This window comes from Mastacembelus armatus, chromosome 5, assembly GCF_900324485.2.
Source record: "Mastacembelus armatus chromosome 5, fMasArm1.2, whole genome shotgun sequence".
Classification (NCBI taxonomy): domain Eukaryota; kingdom Metazoa; phylum Chordata; class Actinopteri; order Synbranchiformes; family Mastacembelidae; genus Mastacembelus; species Mastacembelus armatus.
In genome coordinates this window covers 26,852,264-26,875,071 of record NC_046637.1, presented here as the reverse complement: position 1 = coordinate 26,875,071, position 22,808 = coordinate 26,852,264, and the positions used below count along the sequence as shown (strand labels likewise).

The window sequence follows — 22,808 nt, the reverse complement described above, 5'->3', positions numbered from 1 at the left end:
CTGTGGTGATCCTGAGTCTACAGTGATTTAGGCTAGTACTCTACATTATGCAAATCAAAGTGTTGAATATGACAGAAAATATCTGTCCTGTTGGAGCAGAATATGGAAACGGCACGTTCAACACAACATACCCCAAAACGTGCAGATCAGTGAGAGGCTAGATACTGTTTTGTATGTGAATGTGCCATCAGACTGTGTTGATGTTGAAGTCACAGTTTTTATTTTGCTATGTATTCCTTACAGTCGATGTCCAGAGGGCTTCACGTGTATGAAAGCTGGAAGAAACCCAAACTATGGTTACACCAGCTTTGACAGCTTTGGTTGGGCTTTCCTGACCCTGTTTCGCCTCATGACCCAAGACTTCTGGGAAAATCTGTACATGCTGGTAAAACTGTGTTTTTTTTTCAATTATTATTTTTCCTATTCTTGATTTGCTACAGGTATTTACTGTAGATCTGTGTGGTAGGTAGTGTAACTTAGCAAAGAGAAATAATTTACTCCCTAGTTGGCACCACAGATTTTTGGAGTTAGATAAAACATAGAGTGTATCACCATATCACCAATCTAGGACCTAAATGACTCAGCAAAAGTGACTCTCAGCAGCTCTGAAGACAAATGAGAGAAGGACACCTGATGGAGTGTGTTATTAGCCACTAGACTTTTTATTTGTTTCTGAATTTTGAAAGATATGGTTGGTTGCATTTGTATTGAAGCAATCTACAAAACAGATTCATTTTGGTTAAAGGTTCTTTCTTATTTTTTTCCAGACGTATTTGTAAGTGACCAATCAATGACATGTGCCTCCCTTCCTGTATCTTCTCACTTTCAGTTGCTTTTACAGACACAAATACAACAAAATAAATAGTAAAGACAAGGCACAGAAATTTGCAGTGTTACACCACAGTGGCACAGCACTGGTATCTCATTCCTCAGCCTTCAGACCCGTCCCACCAGCACTGTAATAGATTCAAATAGGTCAGTTTTAGTCAGAACACAGCTTTAGCTCTGGTAACTCCTGCCATCAATCTAAGGTTTGTTTCCTTCCTGGAGGTTTTCCTGGAGAAAGTCATGAACCAGCAGCAATGACACACATTTACATACAGCATCTCTGACAGAACAAGCAAATAACGGGGAGTTTTTTTCCTGTTGTTATTCAAGGGTACTGTCTTTTTATTTCAGAGTGTAATTTCTGTCCTTGCACTACGCAGATTTGCTCTGCTCATGCTAAGAAGTGTAAGTCTGCGCTCACATATAAAGCTGCTTGGACATACTTCCTGTGCTCAGACGTAGATCCTAGTCTTTGCGCTCGGGCCACTGCTGCACGCTCGTGAGACTTCAGCTCTGTCTGGTTAATAACAGCGTCCTTTGTCTGTGGTTTCCGTCAGACTCTGCGAGCTGCCGGGAAGACCTACATGATCTTTTTTGTGCTGGTCATCTTCGTTGGCTCCTTCTACCTGGTGAATCTCATCTTGGCTGTGGTGGCCATGGCTTATGAGGAGCAAAACCAGGCCACCATTGAGGAGGCAGAGCAGAAAGAAGCTGAATTCAAGGCCATGCTGGAGCAGCTGAAGAAGCAGCAGGAGGAGACACAGGTCGGTCTCGCTCTCTCTCTCTCTCTCACACACACACATACACCTGTGGCCATTTTTTATAGTTTATTTATTATTTAGTAATCATATCTCATATATTTTCCCAGGCTGCTGCCATGGCTACATCTGCAGGCACGGTGTCGGAGGCTGCGTTAGAGGATGAAGGTGGAGGGCACTTGTCCCGCAGCTCTTCTGAGGTCTCCAAGCTGAGCTCCAAGAGCGCCAAGGAGCGTCGCAATCGCAAGAAGAAATGGCGTCAGAAAGAGCAGGAGAAAGAGAAAGGAGACAGCGAGAAGGTTGTTAAGTCTGAGTCAGATGATGGCAGCAAGAAAAGCACCATTCGTTTCCCAGGAAGTCGGTTGGGGAGAAAGACATCCATCATGAATCAGGTGAAGTTTGATGAGAAAAACTATAAAGGAAACACATAATTGACTCGGTGTGTGCAAATACATCATTTGGTGCTTCTGTAGGTGTTTCAAGTCACACTCCCTTCTAGGTGACCAGCTGAGGTTCCTCAGCCTTCAGCTTGTGTTCAGGAGGAAAATGAGGTGCTTCCTCCCCACGATTCTTCTTTCTCTCGTAGTGATTCGTGTGTTGTGTCCCTGCATGTACTCACTCATACTCATTCAAACTAGCGAACAAAGGCTCTCAATATAACGTTAATGTTTTGTACGTGCTCAGCACCAATGTCGTTTTTTGTTTTGCTAAACTTTAAAGACAATTTTTAGTGAGAAAATACTTCTGATGAGTTTTGGTATGTCAGATCTTTAGAAACAAGGACAAAACAGCAGAACTGGCCAGGAAAAGAAGCTTTATAACACTGTCACATTAGAATACATTACACTGATACACAGTAGTTCTCAGCTGTAATAGTAATAATGTAATAATGTGTTCAAGTCAAAATTTTGTGGTTTATGTTAGAAAATAATAAAAAGTTGTAATGTCATGCTGTGTGCCTTTTTATGTTACTTCAGGTCTTCTGGTTCATCCGTGCTCACTGGATCTTGCCCCCCCTCACCTCTTCATCTTGTCAGCCTCCTTTACTTACAGATCAAGTAACTCCTGCTGTTTTTAATAACAGTCTGTCTCTCCCTCTCTGCATCTGTCTGTCCCTCTGTAGTCACTGCTCAGCATCCCAGGCTCGCCCTTCATGTCGCGCCACAACAGCCGCAGCAGCATCTTCAGCTTCAAAGGACGTTCCAAGGACATGGGCTCTGAGAACGAGTTTGCAGACGACGAGCACAGTACAGTCGAAGAGAGCGAAGACCGCCGGGGCTCCCTGTTCATCCCTTACCGCCGCAACAGCTACAGTGGCTACAGCCAAGGCTCGTCACGCATCCACCCGCTGGCACCCCACTCTAGAGGGAAGAGGAACAGCACAGTGGACTGCAATGGAGTGGTGTCTCTCATCGGCCCAGGGCCCGGGAGACGGCTTCTGCCTGAGGTGAAAATAGATAAAGCAGCCACTGATGACAGTGTAAGGACGTCCATGGGACACCAATACAGTTTAGGCATGAGGGTGGTGGCCGTGGTCTCTGCAGCTTCTCCTTCACAACCTATTCGCCTTGCCTCTTTGTTCTCCTTTTCCTAAATCCACTAGCTCCTGTTTTCCCTCCTGAATATCTAGATTCTGTCTTATTATTTCATCTTACACTACCACTCCCACCCCGATCTAATGCCCTTCTTTGCTGCTTCTTTTCTAACAGCTCTAGAAGACACTAACCAGCTGTCACAGTAATCTCTAACAATAATGCAATATGATGTCAGCCACCCTTAGTTCCCTTAACAGTCCCTCCACTGCCTATAAAGTTGTTGCCATTCATAAAAACAAGACTATCAAAACATTTTACAGGAAAAAAAAAATCATTCCCTACTTTTACTTCTTCCATTCTTAGGTGCTTTCCACATCTGGACTCATACTGTTTTCTGCCCCTGCTTTTATCTGCCCCTCTATTTCTTTCAGTCTTATTCTTTCACTTTTAATTCTGTGTCAGCCCTCTCCCTTTTCTTCTTCCTCTCATTTGTTCCTGAGCCACTGGATGGTGCAACTGATCTGAAACTTCTTTCTATAACAATATTTGTCTTTATTCCAGCTAGCATGGGAGACTCTTTTTTTATTCTCAACCTGCTTCTACTGTTTTATCTTTTTAAATGTAGCATGGTGTAGCAGCAAGTGGTGTCTTGAATTCCCCCCCTGTTCTTGACATGCCTGCCATTGCATGCAGTTTAATGACACTTGGGACTGTGCTGTGCATTGTACATAAGGAAGAGTTTAGAACGTGTACTGTACAAATTGAGAAATTCTAAATAAAGGCCCATCTCATATTATTTATATTGTAAATAAAGACCTGGTTCTCTCCTAAATAGTGGCAGCTATTTGAGAATTTACATTAGGAATTTGTGTTGTATGATATGTTGCACAAAACGCTTAAATGGAACAAAATAGGATGAGATGTGCAAAGCTGCATTGTTAATTGCATTAAGCTTTTTAATTTTCTGAGGAGAACCAAATCAATAATCTCAATAAGTTAATTTCTACATTTTTTTGATGTGCGATTAATGTGCACATATTCTGGTTAGTGTTCAGCTGAAGTATTAAAAACTTGGAAAAAAAAGCAATTAGTTGGGAGGGAACTATGGATATGAACTGATTAATTATGGTTCAATATTGAAATCAATTGACAGCACTAGTTTAACTGAATGTGTTTTTTTCTGAGTACTCATTCATGTGAATACTGACGGACATCGTGTCTCTCTGAGTACAGACTACAGACGTGGAGATTAAGAAGAAGCACTCTGGCTCTCTCATGGTGTCTGTGGACCAGCTCAACTCGTCCTTCAAAGGAAAAGACCGTGCCAACAGTCAGATGAGCGTAGTCACCAACACACTGATAGAGGGTACAGACAGTGGAGATCTTTCCTTTTTACTTTTCAAAATGGTTTAATCCTGTGCAAAAAGTAGGTAGGTGTGACAGCATGACATCCAGACAGAGGGGGTCTGATATACATTAGGAGGCTTATGGTAAATTGAGCAAACAGTTTGCTTGTCACACAAGGGACACAGTCTTAACTGTTCTGATTTTGGTTTTCTTTTCTGCTTCACCTGTTCCTACAGAGTTGGAGGAGTCTCAGAGGAAGTGTCCTCCCTGTTGGTACAAGTTTGCCAACGTCTTCCTCATCTGGGAATGCTGTCCCATGTGGCTGAAAATCAAGCACATAGTTTACTTAATCGTCATGGATCCGTTTGTTGACCTGGCCATCACCATCTGTATTGTCCTCAACACGCTCTTCATGGCCATGGAGCACTACCCAATGACTGATCATTTTGAAGAGGTGTTGTCTGTTGGAAACCTGGTGAGGAACTGTAGCTCTTTTTTGTCCTTTATTTGACCACTGTCATTTGTCTTTTTATGCCTACATGAACTTCATTATCTCTCTCAGGAGCTACATTTGCCCCACCTATATATTCTCAAACCAATACATCAATGCATCATTTGGTATGTGCACTTAAGAATACGCACACACACAGTGAATACAGGACTCTGATGGTGTCTCATTAAAGATTTAGTTCCATTTTAATGTAGCCAGCCAGCCTGCTCCCCAAACTCCCATCACCCCCACTCAGGTCAGTCTCTTGCTTCCGCTGCAATCTGCTTACCTCACCTTTACTGAGCACTGGCTCACTCTCTCTCTTTCTCTCGCCCTGCCGGACACACACACAACACACACACACACACACACAACACAGCAGTCATAATAACACTTGCTGCCGATCTGTCCAAGACTGTGTTAGCAGAGTACATACTTAACAAATGTAGCAGACATGTTGATTTGTCCCTGTCGGCCCTTGCTGTCAGGTGTCACTACAGCGCAGCTGTCTGAGAGCAGCAGCTTTGGCACAGTGTCGGTAATGAGACAGGAAATGAGGTCACGGGGATTGGCACGCTGTCAGGACTGGAACAGGAAGTGAAGTCAGAGGAATCGGCGTGGTGTGATGGGTGGTGCAGTATGAATCACTGGGTGTTCTCTGCAGCATCGACTGGGCATGCATGATGAGCTGTTTGGTCGACGGGATAACTCAGGCTACTGTATATTCTGCTGGGACTCTCTGCTCTATGACCTTGCCCTGTTAAGAGGCTTCACTCTAAGCAAATCCCAATTCATTTTTAATCAGTGCTACATCAGAAAATGCAGTGTAAGCAAGCCACATTTTGCATTCTGCACTCAGTTTTCCCTTAAGACTTCTACCATGAGGATAGAATTTGAAATTTTGCCATTTCGTATGTTTGCCATTAGTGCTGTTATGCCAAACTATGGGAACCTTTTACAGTTATTTTAAAAAATGGAGCTTTTTGTCAAATCTTTAAGTCAGATTGGACAAAATCACAGTCTATGGAAATAAAATGGTCTGATTGGTTTACATTTTGAATACACCATTGACCGTACGCACATGACGTCATCATCCATTTTTTGTGTGGGTTCACAGGTTTTCACAGGCATCTTTGCTGGAGAGATGTTTGCCAAGCTGATTGCCATGGATCCCTACTACTACTTTCAGGAAGGCTGGAACTGCTTTGACGGCTTCATCGTGACTCTGAGTTTGGTTGAGCTGGGACTGGCTGATGTTGAAGGTCTGTCAGTGCTCAGGTCTTTCCGACTGGTAAGTAGAGTCGAGTAGAGATAGGAATGTCAACACCATCACGTACACTGCAGGCCCTGTGTCAGCAGTGTACTGTTAATAGGAGATAAAAAGATATTTGTCTTCTGACTGTCATACTTTATGTTTTTTTTAGCATAATGTTGATCATTGTAATTCTTCGTTTTTGGTTTCTGGTTTCTCTTGTAGTTAAGAGTGTTCAAACTGGCCAAATCATGGCCCACCCTCAACATGCTGATCAAGATCATCGGGAACTCAGTGGGAGCCCTGGGTAACCTGACCCTGGTGTTGGCCATCATCGTTTTCATCTTTGCCGTGGTGGGCATGCAGCTGTTTGGGAAAAGCTACAAAGACTGTGTGTGTAAGATCGCAGAGACCTGTGAACTACCTCGCTGGCACATGCACGACTTCTTTCACTCTTTCCTGATTGTGTTCCGAGTGTTGTGCGGGGAGTGGATCGAGACCATGTGGGACTGTATGGAGGTGGCGGGACAAACGATGTGCCTTACCGTCTTCATGATGGTCATGGTCATTGGAAACCTGGTGGTAAGCAAAGACAAAGAGCTGATAACAAGTAACATGTATTTCCTGTGAGTGAATGGGCCTTTATGGTGTGTTTTTTTTTTTTTTTTTGAGGTGCTGAACTTGTTCCTGGCCTTGCTGCTGAGTTCATTCAGTGCAGACAACCTTGCTGCCACTGATGACGACGGCGAGCCCAACAACCTTCAGCTTGCCGTTGCCCGCATTAAAACAGGGATTGCTTGGTTCAAAGCCAACATGCGGGTCTTTGTAGCCACAGTGCTCAAGAAGGTACTATTTATTTAACCATCTGTGTGCATGAACAATTCTTGATTGGTAAATAGCTCAAACTATCACTGATGTCAAATGTTGACAGGTGATGGTCTCTAATGGCCTTTTTGTTCATGCTGTTTTATCATCCTGACAAGCAGCCTATAGAGGATGAACAGAAACCTCTGGATGAGATGTACGAGAAGAAGCTCAACTGCATCGCAAACCACACGGTGGACATCAACCGTGAGCTGGACTATGCTAAAAATGGCAATGGTACCACCAGCGGAATAGGGAGCAGTGTGGGAAAGTATATGATTGATGAGGACTATATGTCCTTCATCCACAACCCCAACCTCACTGTCTGTGTTCCTATCGCTGTCGGCGAGTCGGACTTTGAAAACCTAAATACAGAAGACTTCAGTAGTGAATCAGATGTGGAGAACAGCAAAGATGTGAGTATGAAGGACTAGTAAAAGTGTGAGAGTGGAGGAGAGATGATGCATGTTTGCCTTTGCTTTGTTCGATTCTCATTTTGGCAAAGTGCTTAATGGAAGAGATTATCTGGTGGTTTTAATTTGGATTTTGTTTATTGGAGAGCTGATGTAACTCAGAGATACTGTATAAAATAGCAGTGATAATACTTGTGGTTGATTATTTAATTACAAGTTTATTAAAAATGTAGTTAAATCAGCATAAACCTAAGATGCAAAGATTGATATGGTGCAGTTATGTTTAGAAAAAATGTGACTGGATCATGTAATTGGTGTAAAGGTGTATGGTATGCAGTGTGTGTGTGTGTGTGTGTGTGTGTGTGTGTGTGTGTGTGTGTGTGTGTGCCAAACATATTTTGATCCATAAAGCTGAACTGGTCTGAGCTGCCACATTGACATTTAGTCTACCTGACATTTCCTAACATCCATTTAGACATGAGAGCTATAACAACTGAGCTTGAGTGCTGAACCTGCAGACAGAGACAAAGGCAGACGGGCAGAGAAACATACTGGTCGCTGTAAAGTATCAGTGTGGGAGAAGAGTGAGCCAGATCTAAAAGCTTGTAAACAGTCTGATACATAGGTCACCTTGACCTGGTTTGTAGTAGGAGCAAAGGAAATAATGCTGCAGTGTCACTACTTCACCTACACCAGGTTCATATTCCACTGGGCTCTCTTAACCAACCACACAGCAGCGTTTCCTGCAGCACAGGCAGCCATGGGGTTCACTGCAGGGATCACACACAGGCAGAGCTAACTACCAGTCAGAAAAGCAGAGATGCTTCTGGCTGTTTGGTCGAGAGAACGAGAAAAAAGAGGGAGAGGAAGAAAGTGCGAATGTGGTCCTTTGCTGACGACTTAAGTTTACAAAAAGTGCAGTATCATTCTTTAGTGGATTGAATTGGCTGAGTGTCTGTGTCTGCATGTGTGCAGTTGTGTGTGTATGCTTTATTGCAATAACGCTGCTGTTACACTGGTGTTTCACTAGTTTGCCCTGCCTCACCTTGACGTATTGTTAAGATATGACATGATTTATTGGTACAGGTGAACTTCACCAAAAACAAGCTATGGATTCAATTTCTTAAAATTAGATATTTCACATTCCTTAATACCTTACATGTGTCAGCAAAATCAAAAATATATTTAGTTGGATGTTTTTACACTAATAATATTTTTGTCATCACATTTTTTTTAGGCTTTTGTTTGGATGTGCACACACAAGCCTGGAGGGCTGGTTTAATTCTTTCATCACAAATAAATTCATCCCCAATCACTGGAAAATCTATGTTTATCCATATATAGCAATTATCATCATTACCACTATAATCAATCACTGGTTAGGTGTAATTGCGTCCTTGTGAATCTATTAATACTTCTGCAAAATAGGCAGCAGCAGAGGGAGGACGAGCTACACTACACGGCTGCAACATGTTTACCTCCAGCAATAAATCATGTCATGCATGTAAACCCAAAGGAGCAGTATGGAGGGACAGTGTGTCCTATCCATCCATGTTCTTTTAGCAACATGCTTGATGATGACCTCTTGTTTGTCCAAGCTGGATGACACCAGTTCGTCTGAGGGCAGCACAATAGACATCAAGCCTGATGTGGAGGAGGTGGCGGTGGTGGAGGTAGTGGAGGAGTACCTTGATCCAGAGCCCTGCTGGACAGATGGTAGGTGGTATTCGCTGTGGTAATGGGACTCAGATAGGTAAAGCATCGTGTCCATCAACAAACATTTTTTTATTTGTCATGCAGAATGTGTGGCCAAGTACAAGTGCTGTGATGTTCCCATCACTCATGGCTGGGGGAAATACTGGTGGTTCCTGAGGAAGACCTGCTACCTGATTGTGGAACACAACTGGTTTGAAACCCTCATCATCTTCATGATCCTGCTCAGCAGTGGAGCCCTGGTAAAAAAAAACACACACGCAAACACTCATAAGCCTCATTCTTATGTTATTATTGAACAGTATCTGAAAAGAAATTACAGAATAATAAGAACAAATGAGAACAAATGTCTGTTTAGAGAAACTGAGTCTCATTTCCCTGAAAAAATGTGTGCAAGCGAGATCGTCTTCTGCTTTTCTTCGGAGTCTACACTTGATATGATTGTTGGTAATGGACAGCAAAGTGCTGTAATGCACCAACCTTTCAGCTGGCAGAATCCAGCTTAGGTTTGCAGCTTTCTGCAGGGGGAGGCCTGTTACCAAATCAAAACACTTATGTGCTGAAGAATGGGCAAAAGACGAGCTGAGGGGATGAGCAGTCCAGTTTGACTTAGCATAAAATTTCCTGTATCAACCATTTTTCTATTATTATGTAAATATCTAATTCTCTGAAAAAAACATGTAAGTTTCTTTACAAATGTAAGACAGATAAAGATGAATTGGAACAATAAAAACAATCCAAAATTCTGCCATTACCCATTTGCAAAATCAGTATGAATGGTGATGTATATACTGTATGAATGGTGATGTATATACTGTATGAATGGTGATGTATATACTGTATGAATGGTGATGTATATACTGTATGAATGGTGATGTATATACTGTATGAGTGGTGACGTATATATTGTATGAATGGTCTGTCTGCTGCTCTCTAGGCCTTTGAGGATGTGTACATCGAGCAGAGGAAGACTGTCCGCATCATTCTAGAGTACGCTGATCGGGTTTTCACCTACATCTTCATCCTGGAGATGTTGCTGAAATGGGTGGCCTACGGCTTTGTCAAGTACTTCACTAATGCCTGGTGCTGGCTAGACTTCTTTATTGTGGATGTAAGTACATTTGCATATTATTGTGTTTTACCTTTAGCTTTTGGTTCAACATCTCATATATTTGTGCACCATCGAAGGAACGCATGGATTTGAGCTACTGCCTCATTGGTCAGCTTTAATTAAGCTTTAATTAATCAGGACAAAGCTATTTATGTTAATGTGTTTTGTAAATAAAAGCACAAGTAAGTTAAAGGTTAAAGGCCGAAGAAAGCACATACAATTATTGCAGTTAATATTATTTGAAACTAAGAGATCATGTCAGAGACTAGCAATAAATTCTGTTTAGGACTTTAGGACTAAACCTCTTAGAAAAAGTCATCGAAATGTAATCTGGCTCACACAGATTATCCCTTTGTCACATCGAACTGTCTCCAAGTAATCACAGTCTTCTTTACATAAGGTTTACATAGGTTCCATAAAAGTACTGATAATAACTTAATGCTCAGCGCTAATAGTCTATCAGTTAAATGTGCATGACTTTTTATCCGTATCTTTATGCTGCAGAAGTTGAGGCAGTGTCTCAAAGACATTGAAGTAAATCTGTACTGTTTTCGGTATTGTATTGTATTGGTATTGTATAGATATGTACATGTGTATATGTACACAGACATGTTGAGTCTTATGTTGCAAGACATCACAGCTTGAGAGACACGTTTAGATTTATGTCCTGTGTGATATCCAGTCTCTGCTGCAGCTTGAAATGCTATTGTTGAATATGGGGTGCTTGGCAGGATAGTGTGGAGACACCACTGTTCACAGACACACTGTAGATAGTACACGTGGACATATACTGTAATGTGATGTTACTGGAGAAGGCCCACGATTTCCTGCCAATGCTCTACATCAGTGTCACAACCTCCCTTTATCAGGGTGGCACTTGAACATTTGGGCTCCCAGACAGCAGCAAAACTGCTCCCCTGACACTGTAAATATCTACTAACCCTTTGTGTGCTCGAGAGCTCCCATCGGCCTCAGTGTTGTCCCGCCTGAGTCAGTGTTTTCCCACCTGGCGGTTACTATTGCTCACATATACTTTTCCTTTCTCTGTCATATGTGAGTTATAGGCTTTTTTCTCTGTGCTTGAAAATGGGGCATATGAATATATAAGCCCCCGTGGACTGGTAGCCAGACTGAACATAGCAAGCAACCCGGAGCTGCAGCCTTATCATTTGTTTTTATAATTGCAGTAAAATGTGATGGGATCAGAGGTCAAAAGCCATGGTCCAGTAACAAGTCAGATTCAGTAAATACACCTTTGTGTGGTGCTGACATTAAACTCACATCAGAAGTAGCTTATATGATCAGCGCAAGAAAACTGAGACGAACCAGTGGCATCTGGCAGTTTTGCTGTGTTTGTTCTGGCTCTAACCTTAATGTGATGTGACTTCCTGTTGAAACAGGAAGATGAATTGGGGCATTAGACATTAAATGTCCTAATTCCACTGCTTATAGCAGGATCCACAGGGCAGAATTTTAAGATTACAACTACTAGCGCACGATGAAGTAATTGTAAAATATTCACTGCCTCCCAGATAGTGACACAGGACATTAAAGTTGTCATTTTATGGTGTATTTAAATGTTGTGGTACTGTCATAAATGGAAGAGGAATGGTCCACCTAAGAAAATATATGAGGTTTTTTTTTTAAAGACTCTCAATATCCAGAAAAACTTGGAGAGAAGGAATTGAAGAGAACTCAAGATGTCAAAAAAGTGTTTCTGCCATCTTTGATAGTGTTATCTGAATTCTCTACTATAGTGCACTCACATTATACCATAATCAAAAAGTGAACAGAGGTGAATAGGTAAGACAAAGTAATATCTACCTCCATTCTTGTTGTTCCTCTTCTATATTCTTCATATACATTTGATGTGTTTCATGTTGTGCCCAGTGTGTTGGGTGGTAAGCAGTGGTGGAACGTAGCTAATTACGTTTACTGAAGGACTGTGCTTAGGTACAATTCTGAGGTTTTATACTTCACTTACTTCATCCTTCAGTTTCACTAACACAAATATTGCACTTCTGACTCCACAACTTTAATGTGAAAACTAGTTAGTTCTCAGGATCAGAATAATATAGAATAATATACTGTACTTGGTACGTCAAGTACAGTATATTTACATGCTGATACTTTTTTCTTTTACTGAAGTAATATTTGCAGGACATTTACTTGTAACAGTCTGTTTACACTGTATTATTACTATTTTTACTTAAGTAAAAGATGTGAGTGCTTCTTCCACCACTGCTTAAAGGTCTTCTATTATCCCTTGACCTTGCTGATGTGTCCATGATTCATTATTATTTACCATGTGACAACATCACATCCTGTCACATGGTAAAGGTGCATAAATGTATGTTGTGTTACTGTTTGTTCTCTGAACTAGTCTTTGACTCTGTCCTAGTATCCACATGCAGAATCACCCAAGCTCAGCTGCTTTGTTGAGTTTAATTCATTTCCACGTAATGGATTGTTGGGTCCTTGCTGAGTATGTAATGTACATATGACAGATGTAATGCAGCCCAATGCAGGATCCTCCAAGACATTCATACTACCTTTGTGAGTACTGTACTGTGTAGTTGTTGAGACTGCACAATAGCCACTCTGTTTCTGAAATAATTCTGTATATTTACAACTACATATTTGTTTATTTCTATAAAATCAAATTCAATTCAATTTTATTTGTATAGTGCCAAATCACAATACAAATCATCTCAAGGCACTTTACAAAAAAAAACACAAAAAAACCCCAACAAATCCCTTATGAGCAGCACTTGGTGACAGTGGAGAGGAAAAACTCCCTTCAACAGAACAAAAACCCTCCAGCAGAACCGGGCTCAGTTTGGGCGGCCATCTGCCTCGACCGGTTGGGGTGAGTGGATAGAGGAGAGAGAAAAGAACAGCAACAATAAACAACAAATAGACACTGCAAGTTGGTGGGACCAGTAACTGCACATCAGCGATATACAGCTCCAGGACCAGGGACACCTGCAGAAGGTACAGAGAGAGAGAGAGAGAGAGAGAGAGAGAGAGAGAGAGAGAGAGAGAGAGAGAGAGAGCACAAACTAGGGGAGAGAGAGAGCACAAGGTTAGTGACATTCAATGGTGGAATATACATGTGAGGGGGGAGGAGAGGAAGAGAGGGGAGGAGAAGGGAGGGTTAGGGTAGGGAAGCTCAGTGCACCGATGGTCCTCGGGCAGTCTGGGCCTATAGCAGCATAACTAAGGGATGGTTCAGGGTTACTGACTATACGCTTTGTCAAAAAGGATACTTGTAGTGGCTAAAGCATTGTTGACTTTATTTGTGTTTGTTTTTGGTTAAGGTTAGGGACATACATAGACGGGTCAGGCAAAGATGAGAGGACGAGAATAAAACCTCACTCCTTCTGTGTCTAGTCAGAAGTTCTGTACTGCAGTGTAACTGCTATCAGTTTGGTAGTAAATGAACAGAATTTCCTGGACACTGCCTTGATTTTGATCCAACTTTCGTAAGTTTGGATCCTAGGATTCCTTAGATTTCAGTTTATGGTCCTACTGTAGTGGATTATGTTGCTTGGTGCTGACACATATTACATATAAAAATAATATTGGCCCATATGTTGTCATCAGGCTTGTTCTCAGTGTTTATACTGTTTATACCACAAAGTAAAGCAGCTTTCAAATGTTTACCGTCACCCAAACAAGTAATAGGACACAAAATATTAGCTTCTCTGTTGTGCTCTCAAGATAAATACAGGTTCTTATTGGCCTAATTCATGGTTAGAAGTCTGCTTTGTGGATATGTCTCTTGATAGCGACAAACAAGTTAAGTTCTTCGTCTTATTTTCTAATAAAATCTCGGTGTGATCTGAAGTGGCCCGTGAGTTGTGAAGATAACTTATCCTGACTTCCCATGCAAATCTCTACCCTAATATTGACCTGTCCTCTCTCTCAATCAGGTGCCTCTAACTGTGTCTCTCTTTAAGTTAAGAGAGACATTGTGCAGCTGTCGAGAGGAACTGAGGGGTCGGTGTTTGGGGGTCCAGGGTAAGGTTTCTGTGCTGTGTTGGGACTCCTACTTTCACAGGTTATCCACTCTCTTCTGACCTTCCAAGTTGTCTTCAGCCTTCTTCATTTTCTCTCCCCTCTTTAAGTGATATGCTCTCTGGTGTGGAAACCGTATTGTTTTGTACTGTGTACTGTGTGTATATTATTGTGTCACATTGATTTAGTGTCTGTGAATACATCTCTCTTCTCTCTATTTTTTCCCTTTGTTTGACTCTTTATCTTCTCTCACTGTGTCAACCACAAGTTTCTTTCCAGGTGTGCTCACTGTGCTGTTAAGCTGGTTGTCACACTAGACTGGCTTGCCAAACTAAACCAAACACAAACATAAGCAAACAACACAAAAAAGAAAACCTGGGTGATGTACACTTTATTGGCCACTGTACATTGTAATAACCCCTGTTATTAACTTGTTAACCACCCTTATATATATTTGTATGTAACTATTCAGCTATCCCTACAGAACCTATAGGGGCTACCTTTCTCTCTATATTCCCTCTAACTGTGTGGGTCCTCTCTTCCTTTGCCTCTGTCTTTCCCTCTCCTTCTGTCCCTATCTGTGTAGGTGTCTATAGTCAGCCTTATAGCTAATGCCTTGGGCTTCTCCGATCTAGGCCCGATTAAATCACTCAGGACACTGAGGGCCTTGAGACCCCTCAGGGCCCTGTCACGTTTTGAAGGGATGAGGGTAAGACCCAAGATACCAGGCAGCTGGTCCTTTTGCATGTCGTTTAAATTAAAGCATCAACGCATGCTAGAGATGGCAATTTAGAAAATCTTTTTAAAGAAGGAGATTTTTTTGTTTTTTTTTTTAGGAAACCTTTTTTATTAATGAGAAGCTTTTTGCATGGATGCAGATCATCTCAGATGGTCATTAATACATCTGATTTGATTTATCATATTTCATTTCATATATTAATAGATTAGTGCTACATTAAGATAATTTGTAATGGATTATCCATTAAGACTAGTAGAAAAAGAACATAAAAATCTATCCCTTATGCCTTAATAGAGACTAGACCAGGGATTTTACCTGAATTAAACACAGCTCGGCAGCATTTTGTACCAGCTGAGAGAACAACTTGAGGTTGGTACGAACCATCACACCAGACCTGTTTGAAATGAGTCACATGACTGAAGTTAGGAACTCTGATAAAGTAAATGGATATAGTGCACATGGTCAGCTAAATGATTACAGGTTTGAACGAATTGATTAATCCACCCTTCACTTTGTGGACAGTGCCTTGTGTATAGTTCTGATACCATGTGATCCCTGGAGGGCTCTGTACCTTAGAGAACCATAATTCTTTCTACAATGATAAGGACGTTCTTCTGATCACTTTGATCACTTCAGCGTGTGATGGGTTGGATCCACCTCTGGTTGTTGCTGGGCCCAAAGAAAAAGTCACTGTCTAGGCTCAGCATCTTCTAACTGTCGCTCTGCCTAAAGTGTCCTGTTATCTGATCTTATCGCAGTTTGGCTTTGGCATTGTCACACTGGAAGATCAACAAACTTCTGGTTGCATACCCCCTTCCCCTGCCATCCTTGCTCACTACTCAGTGAAGTTCATCACCATGAGTTTCACAATCACCATTTTTCGATAGCTATGTAAACAGATCAAATGGATGCATTGTCTCTACAATATGATATTAGGCAGAACACTAGAGTTTGATGTTTGCCTATTCTCTGTAGTTTTGGTTTATTTGGCTTTCTGTTACCATGGCACCCCTGTGTTTAGAAATGCACATTCGTTTGTTGTCCTCCTCAAGCTTAAGGTCCTCAAAATACTGTGGCCTCATCTAATCGTAGCCCTGTACAATGTGGCCATCCAGCAGTCATACACAGTCAGCAAGATTTGTTTTCTTTTACATTATTTCTTTACCTAAGCAGCAGTGTCAACCATAATACTTACACAGACTCTGCTGCATTGACATAGTTGAACATGTGCATATGCATATGGAGATCCAGGATTCACACAAGTGCCATATTTGGAAACCTAGGTAAAGAATAATTGTTTTTTTTATACGGGTGTAGCAATATATCGTGGCAGAATATATTGGCATACAAAACAATAATACGGATGTGGAACTGAAACTGCATTGCAGTGTAATCTACTATAAATGAATGCTTGAAATTGCAAGTAAATGTAAATTTATGCTGTCGGAATTGACAAGACAAGAAATGTGGACAACCTCATGGCCTTAAATCCCTTAAATATATATATTGTTCCACTCCAGAAACCAAAAAACTAAAGCTGTTTACATTTTGGTATGTTGCTAAGATAAAAAACAGACATTAAAGACATCTCCCTGTGTTAACGAGACATATATATATATATATATATAGTTTTAGTTTAATTTTGTGAAGAAAGAGACTGCTGCAAAAAATCTACTTCAATTTTTTAGTTAATCATTTACTGTTTTGCAATTTGCTTTAATGAAGCAATTAATGAATGTTGTATTGTAGTTAAACCCCCTAGTAGTTTATCGCGATGGATACAGCTATGGTCTCTAACGCAGGGAACGAATGTGCATTTCTATATATGTGTGTAGATGTTTTCATGTGTGACCATCTCCACACAGCTGGAGTGTGATCGCTAAGTTACAGTGTCTTTATTTCCCTGCTGTTTTATTCAGGTGGTGGTGAACGCCTTGGTGGGTGCCATTCCCTCCATCATGAATGTGCTGCTGGTGTGTCTCATCTTCTGGCTCATCTTCAGCATCATGGGCGTCAACCTGTTTGCTGGGAAGTATTACTACTGCTTCAACGAGACAGCTGAGGAGAACTTCCTCCCGGATAAAGTTAACAACAAAACCGAGTGTTTTGCGCTCATTAATGCAAACTACAGTGAAGTCAGATGGAAAAATGTCAAAATCAATTTTGACAATGTGGGTGCTGGATACCTTGCTCTCCTGCAAGTGGTGAGATCATTTTGCTGTCACTTGCCATTTTGTTCTGTGTTCTGGCATCGCACGTTCAACCTGATTTCACCCACATTGTTTCTGCCCACTGAACAGGCAACATTTAAAGGCTGGATGGACATTATGTACGCAGCAATAGACTCTAGAAAAGTAAGCTTTTTTGCAGTTTTCAAGTCTTTTCAGATTGACGTGCAGTAGAGTTTTGTAGGTATTCTCACTTTTGCTACTTCATAGGTGGAGGACCAGCCCATCTACGAGGACAATTTATACATGTACATCTACTTTGTCATCTTCATCATCTTCGGCTCGTTCTTCACCCTGAACCTCTTCATTGGTGTCATCATCGATAACTTCAACCAGCAAAAGAAAAAGATAAGATTTCTTAAACTTTCAGAACATGCTGCTTTACGAATAAGTTAAACAGTTCACTGTTTTATTTTATTTGAAATATTATTTAATCGCATTCTAGATGTCAAATGAAAAAGCTGGTATCACTCTAATTTCTGTTCATGAATAATGAAGTCACAGCCAGCAGCCTATTACTTTAGCATAAAAACCAGGAAACCCGGGGAAGTGTTAATAAGCTTTATTATTATATTTCCTAATACAAACCTGATAGGTGCTAGTGGCAGCAGACAGAGGAGAGTTAATTAGTGGCCTAACTATTAGCAGGAAAGGAGACGTTCTTGGTTCTTACGCTGTAAACACTGTAAACAAAGTGCTATTTGCACAGGAACTTGTCAAAACACAGTCAGTTTTATGTTAAAGTACATGTCAGTTATTTAAAGTATCAATCCTGGCAGATTGTAACCAAATTGTTTTTGTCCCTTTACTTTGGAGGTCAGGACATCTTCATGACAGAAGAGCAGAAGAAATACTACAACGCCATGAAAAAACTGGGTTCAAAGAAACCACAAAAACCAATACCCAGGCCTCAGGTAGGTATTGTTTCGCTCTCTTTGTCTTTCCCACCAAACAGTTTTAAAATGTGAAATAAACGTCCCTTTATCCCCTCCCTGTTTCCTCAGAACAAGATCCAGGGCATGTTTTTTGACTTTGTGACGCAGCAGGTGTTTGACATCTCTATCATGATGCTCATCTGCCTTAATATGGTCACCATGATGGTGGAGACAGATGATCAGTCCCAAGAGACAGAGGTTGTGCTTTACTGGGTCAACTTCATCTTCATTGTGATCTTCACTGGCGAGTTTTTACTGAAGCTCTTTGCACTGCGTCACTACTACTTCACCAACGGCTGGAACATCTTCGATGTGGTCGTGGTCATCCTTTCCATTGTGGGCAAGTATTCAAGGCATTGTTCATGCACAGGGAAAAAAAAAACGTGAGGCAGCTTGACTAGAAATTGCAAAAATCTTGCCTATATACATGGTCTTCAAGGGCACAGCACACAGAGAAGGTGTAAAGGGCTGCTTCATGAAAAATAAGAAGATATTGATGGATGGATGGATGGATGATGGATGGATGGATGGATGGATAGATGGATGGATGATGGATGGATGGATGGATGGATGGATGGATGATGGATGGATGGATGGATGGATGGATGGATGGATGGATGGAAAGATGGATGGATGGATGATGATGGATGGATGGATGGATGGATGGATAGATGGATGGATGATGCATGATGGATGGATGGATAGAAGGATGGATGATGCATGGATGGATGATGGATGGATGGATGGATGGATGGATGGATGGATGGATGGATGGATGGATGGATGGATGATGGATGGATGGATGGATGGATGGATGGATGGATGGATGGAAAGATGGATGGATGATGGATGATGGATGGATGGATGATGGATGGATGGATGGATGGATGGATGGATGATGGATGGATGGATGGATGGATGGATGGATGGATGATGGATGGATGGATGGATGGATGGATGGATGGATGGATGGATGGATGATGGATGGATGGATGGATGGATGGATGGATAGATAGATAGATAGATAGATAGATAGATAGATAGATCATTACATCAGTTAATAGATATAATAAACAAAAAAATGTTACCAGTTTAATAATTATATTGTATTATATAATGACAGGAATGTAAAAGATAAATTAATTTCTAAAAAATAAAATGTATTTACATTTTTACATCATTATATTTATTAAACAATGTTTGTTGATATATTCAGATGATTCAACTCTTTTCTACGGGAAAAAACAATCCATATAAAAATGGTTGATTGTTTTTTTCATGCTCCACAATTTGCACAACACTGGGAGTGTGGCGTTCCTATTAATATCCATAATACTGTAATGTGTACTGCATTAGTAAAGTAGCCCGTGTAACAACATCCCCCATATCTTAACCAAACATATGTTGTGTCTCTTTCCTGCTCCATTTTTACTTCAGGGATGTTCCTGGCTGACCTGATTGAGAAGTACTTTGTGTCACCAACACTCTTCAGGGTGATTCGTTTAGCTCGAATTGGCAGAATCCTGCGTCTCATCAAGGGCGCCAAAGGAATCCGAACTCTGCTGTTTGCCCTGATGATGTCCCTTCCTGCCTTGTTCAACATTGGCCTACTTCTTTTCCTGGTTATGTTCATCTTCTCCATCTTTGGCATGTCCAACTTTGGCTATGTGAAACACGGGGCTGGAATTGATGACATGTACAACTTTGAGACCTTCGGCAACAGCATGATCATCCTGTTCATGATCACCACGTCAGCTGGCTGGGACGGCCTGCTGCTGCCCATTCTTAACTATCCTCCAGACTGTGACCCCTTATTAGAGAATGCTGGCACCCCTGCCACAGGTGACTGTGGCAACCCCTCTGTGGGCATCTTCTTCTTTGTTATGTATATCATAATTTCTTTCCTAATTGTGGTCAATATGTACATCGCCATCATTCTGGAGAACTTTAGCGTGGCCACGGAGGAGAGTGCCGACCCACTCAGTGAGGATGACTTTGAGACCTTTTATGAGATTTGGGAGAAGTTTGATCCCGATGCCTCCCAGTTCATCACCTATGCCAAGCTTTCGGACTTTGCTGATGCACTTGAACACCCACTGCGAGTCCCCAAGCCCAACACCATAGAACTGATCGCCATGGACATGCCTATGGTGAGCGGCGACCGCATCCACTGCCTGGACATCCTGTTTGCCTTCACCAAGCGTGTGCTGGGTGACAGTGGCGAGTTGGACATGTTGAGACAACAAATGGAGGAGCGCTTTGTGGCGGCCAATCCCTCCAAGGTCTCTTACGAGCCAATCACCACCACCCTGAGGCGCAAACAGGAGGATGTGTCAGCCAGAATCATTCAGAGGGCCTACCGCATCCACCTGGCCAGGCGGGGTTTCGTCTGTAAGCGCAAACCAACCAATAACAAAGTGGAGAATGGCGGGAACAATCAGGAACAAGAAAAGAAGGAGAGCACCCCGTCAACTGCCTCCTTGCCCTCTTATGACAGTGTAACCAAACCTGACAAGGAGAAACAGGATGAAAACAATGAGGGCAAAGGAGGAAGGAAAGAGAAAGGAAGAAACCAAAAAGACATCAGGGAATCTAAATGTTAGAGCATTGGATTAATAATCACAGTAATAATAAAAATTATGATTAATGTAACTTCAAGCAAAGCGAGAGGAAACTCACCCACACAGATGTACAGATTATTTCATTTGCAAGTCAGAAAAAATAATATTCAATAATTTTGTTTACAGACTTCATTCGTATATTGATGCAGAGGAAAGCAGCTTGGTCTGTTACAGCTTGAAGACTCTTGAACTTCAGTCAAAGTAAACATAATCAGCATACTGTGTGACGTTCTATTTAGACTGCTGATCTTAACAAAAGGGAATGCAGAACAGACAGAAATGTCTGTTGCTCACCTACCACTGGTCTACAGATAAGGCAAGTAACTCTACATTAAGAGGTGGAATGGGAAAAAAAAAAAAAAAAAACACTAAAGGAGTCCGGCACCTTGAAGCAAGTAATGGATTCCTATGGAAGACAGTGTTGAGGAGGAAAAACAAGGACGGACGCTGCTTGATGCTGGAGAAGTGTCCTCTTGAAGTAGCCAACGAGTGGTTCTGTGTCATTTAGCGCCGAGATGTACAGAGAAGAAAATGGCACACTCACTTTATGGAAGTAAACAGAAGGATGACGCGTGAGAGACACAAATGACAGAGCGTTGAAAGTACTTTTTTGTTTAATTAAAGCTAGAAATTGTTAATTTGAGCAGAAAAAATGCAAAAAGAAGAAAAGAACAATACTGGACACTTGCCCATGCCACTTACAGCAACTCTTCTACTCATTTTATCTTTGTTATACCCACATCAGAACGCTTTTTTTTACATGGGCTTTCACACCAATTGGTTAAGGGTCTGTTTATAACTGGGTTAACTCGGGCCAAGGGCTTACATTTACTCAGAAAGATTTCCAAACAAATACATAAATAATTGTGCTTGTTCAGTGCATAGAAATGACTTGCATGATGGCATGTTTTGATCAGAAATCTTGCATGAATTATCATAGTCCACAAGACACTAATACTCAGACCACAACAGTAGCTCAACTGTAAGCGCGAGACACTGTCAAAATTTGAAAGTTCAGAGTAACTTTGTTTAACAAAGATAAGTGATATGGGGGTTGATAAAGACAAACGGATCATATTTTTTAATCTCATTATTCAGTGTGTTTCAAATGACGAAATGTTTCAGTTGTTGCCTCTGTAGAGAGAAGGATGGAATATGTTGGAGGATAATGCCACCATAGTGAATCAGTGGGTGAAAACCTAAAACATTGCTGCTCTGGAGATTTTGAGTGTGTAAGATGTGTAAACAGATGTTGTGTGTATCATGGGACTGAAATGTTTGTTAATTTGGACTGAAATGTTTTCAAGGGCGCAACACTATGAAACTAAAAAGCTTATTTATAATTTGTGTGCACCTATGTAATGCTTCATGCCGTCTGCCTTTAGGTTTAATGTAGGCGAGCGTTCTGCAAAGTCCTGCTATCGGTTGTAAGTGGTTTGTGAGGGATTTCACAGGTACGGCAAACTCCTTTCTCTTTCTGATGGTTCTCTGTGGGTGGCTAGGCCTTTGTGAAAGGTTCCTGTTCTGTTGTTCTGTTTACATTGTTTGATGCCATGCAGCTTATGTGTTTTTTTTTTTTTCTCCAATGTAATTTTCACAGTTTGGAGGGTGATGAGTCTTACTTCACATTTTTATAAGCCACATCTTAAAATGATGTCGTGGGAAACGGTGTTGTGGTGAAACATATTTGTCGGGTGTCATTAGTGTCCTGTTCTAACGAGAAACAAAAAAATTCTGAATGGGTGATGAGAACGCTGCGTGTGGAGAAGCCAAAGAGATCTGCCTTGTTATCCCTTGTTGCCCTTTGTCCATGGAGTGGGATTGGGTGAAGTATGCCCTGCCCATTCTCTTTTTTCGCTGTCATTATTAGACAGAGAGACCCTAGAAATGTATGCAATGCTTGAAAAATTCATCCCTTTTTCTCAGGAGATATTATAGATGTACTATTATGAGC

The 22,808-nt window shown here is 41.3% G+C and overlaps 1 protein-coding gene across 1 annotated transcript in view; it reads left to right on the top strand.

Moving 5' to 3' along the window:
• scn8ab (sodium channel, voltage gated, type VIII, alpha subunit b) overlaps window positions 1-22,337 on the top strand; it is a 40,881-nt gene extending 18,544 nt beyond the window's left edge. Inside the window, exons 9-28 of the mRNA XM_026306013.1 lie at window positions 244-385; window positions 1,386-1,592; window positions 1,697-1,978; window positions 2,710-3,033; window positions 4,355-4,487; window positions 4,705-4,943; window positions 6,076-6,249; window positions 6,436-6,792; window positions 6,883-7,056; window positions 7,194-7,490; window positions 9,086-9,203; window positions 9,288-9,442; window positions 10,138-10,311; window positions 14,918-15,040; window positions 16,990-17,274; window positions 17,371-17,424; window positions 17,509-17,646; window positions 18,108-18,212; window positions 18,303-18,573; window positions 19,671-22,337. Coding sequence (XP_026161798.1) covers window positions 244-385; window positions 1,386-1,592; window positions 1,697-1,978; window positions 2,710-3,033; window positions 4,355-4,487; window positions 4,705-4,943; window positions 6,076-6,249; window positions 6,436-6,792; window positions 6,883-7,056; window positions 7,194-7,490; window positions 9,086-9,203; window positions 9,288-9,442; window positions 10,138-10,311; window positions 14,918-15,040; window positions 16,990-17,274; window positions 17,371-17,424; window positions 17,509-17,646; window positions 18,108-18,212; window positions 18,303-18,573; window positions 19,671-20,836 — 4,918 coding nt within the window. The 3' untranslated portion in view covers window positions 20,837-22,337. The remainder of the gene's footprint in view (window positions 1-243; window positions 386-1,385; window positions 1,593-1,696; window positions 1,979-2,709; window positions 3,034-4,354; window positions 4,488-4,704; window positions 4,944-6,075; window positions 6,250-6,435; window positions 6,793-6,882; window positions 7,057-7,193; window positions 7,491-9,085; window positions 9,204-9,287; window positions 9,443-10,137; window positions 10,312-14,917; window positions 15,041-16,989; window positions 17,275-17,370; window positions 17,425-17,508; window positions 17,647-18,107; window positions 18,213-18,302; window positions 18,574-19,670) is intronic.
• Window positions 22,338-22,808: the final 471 nt, after the last annotated feature.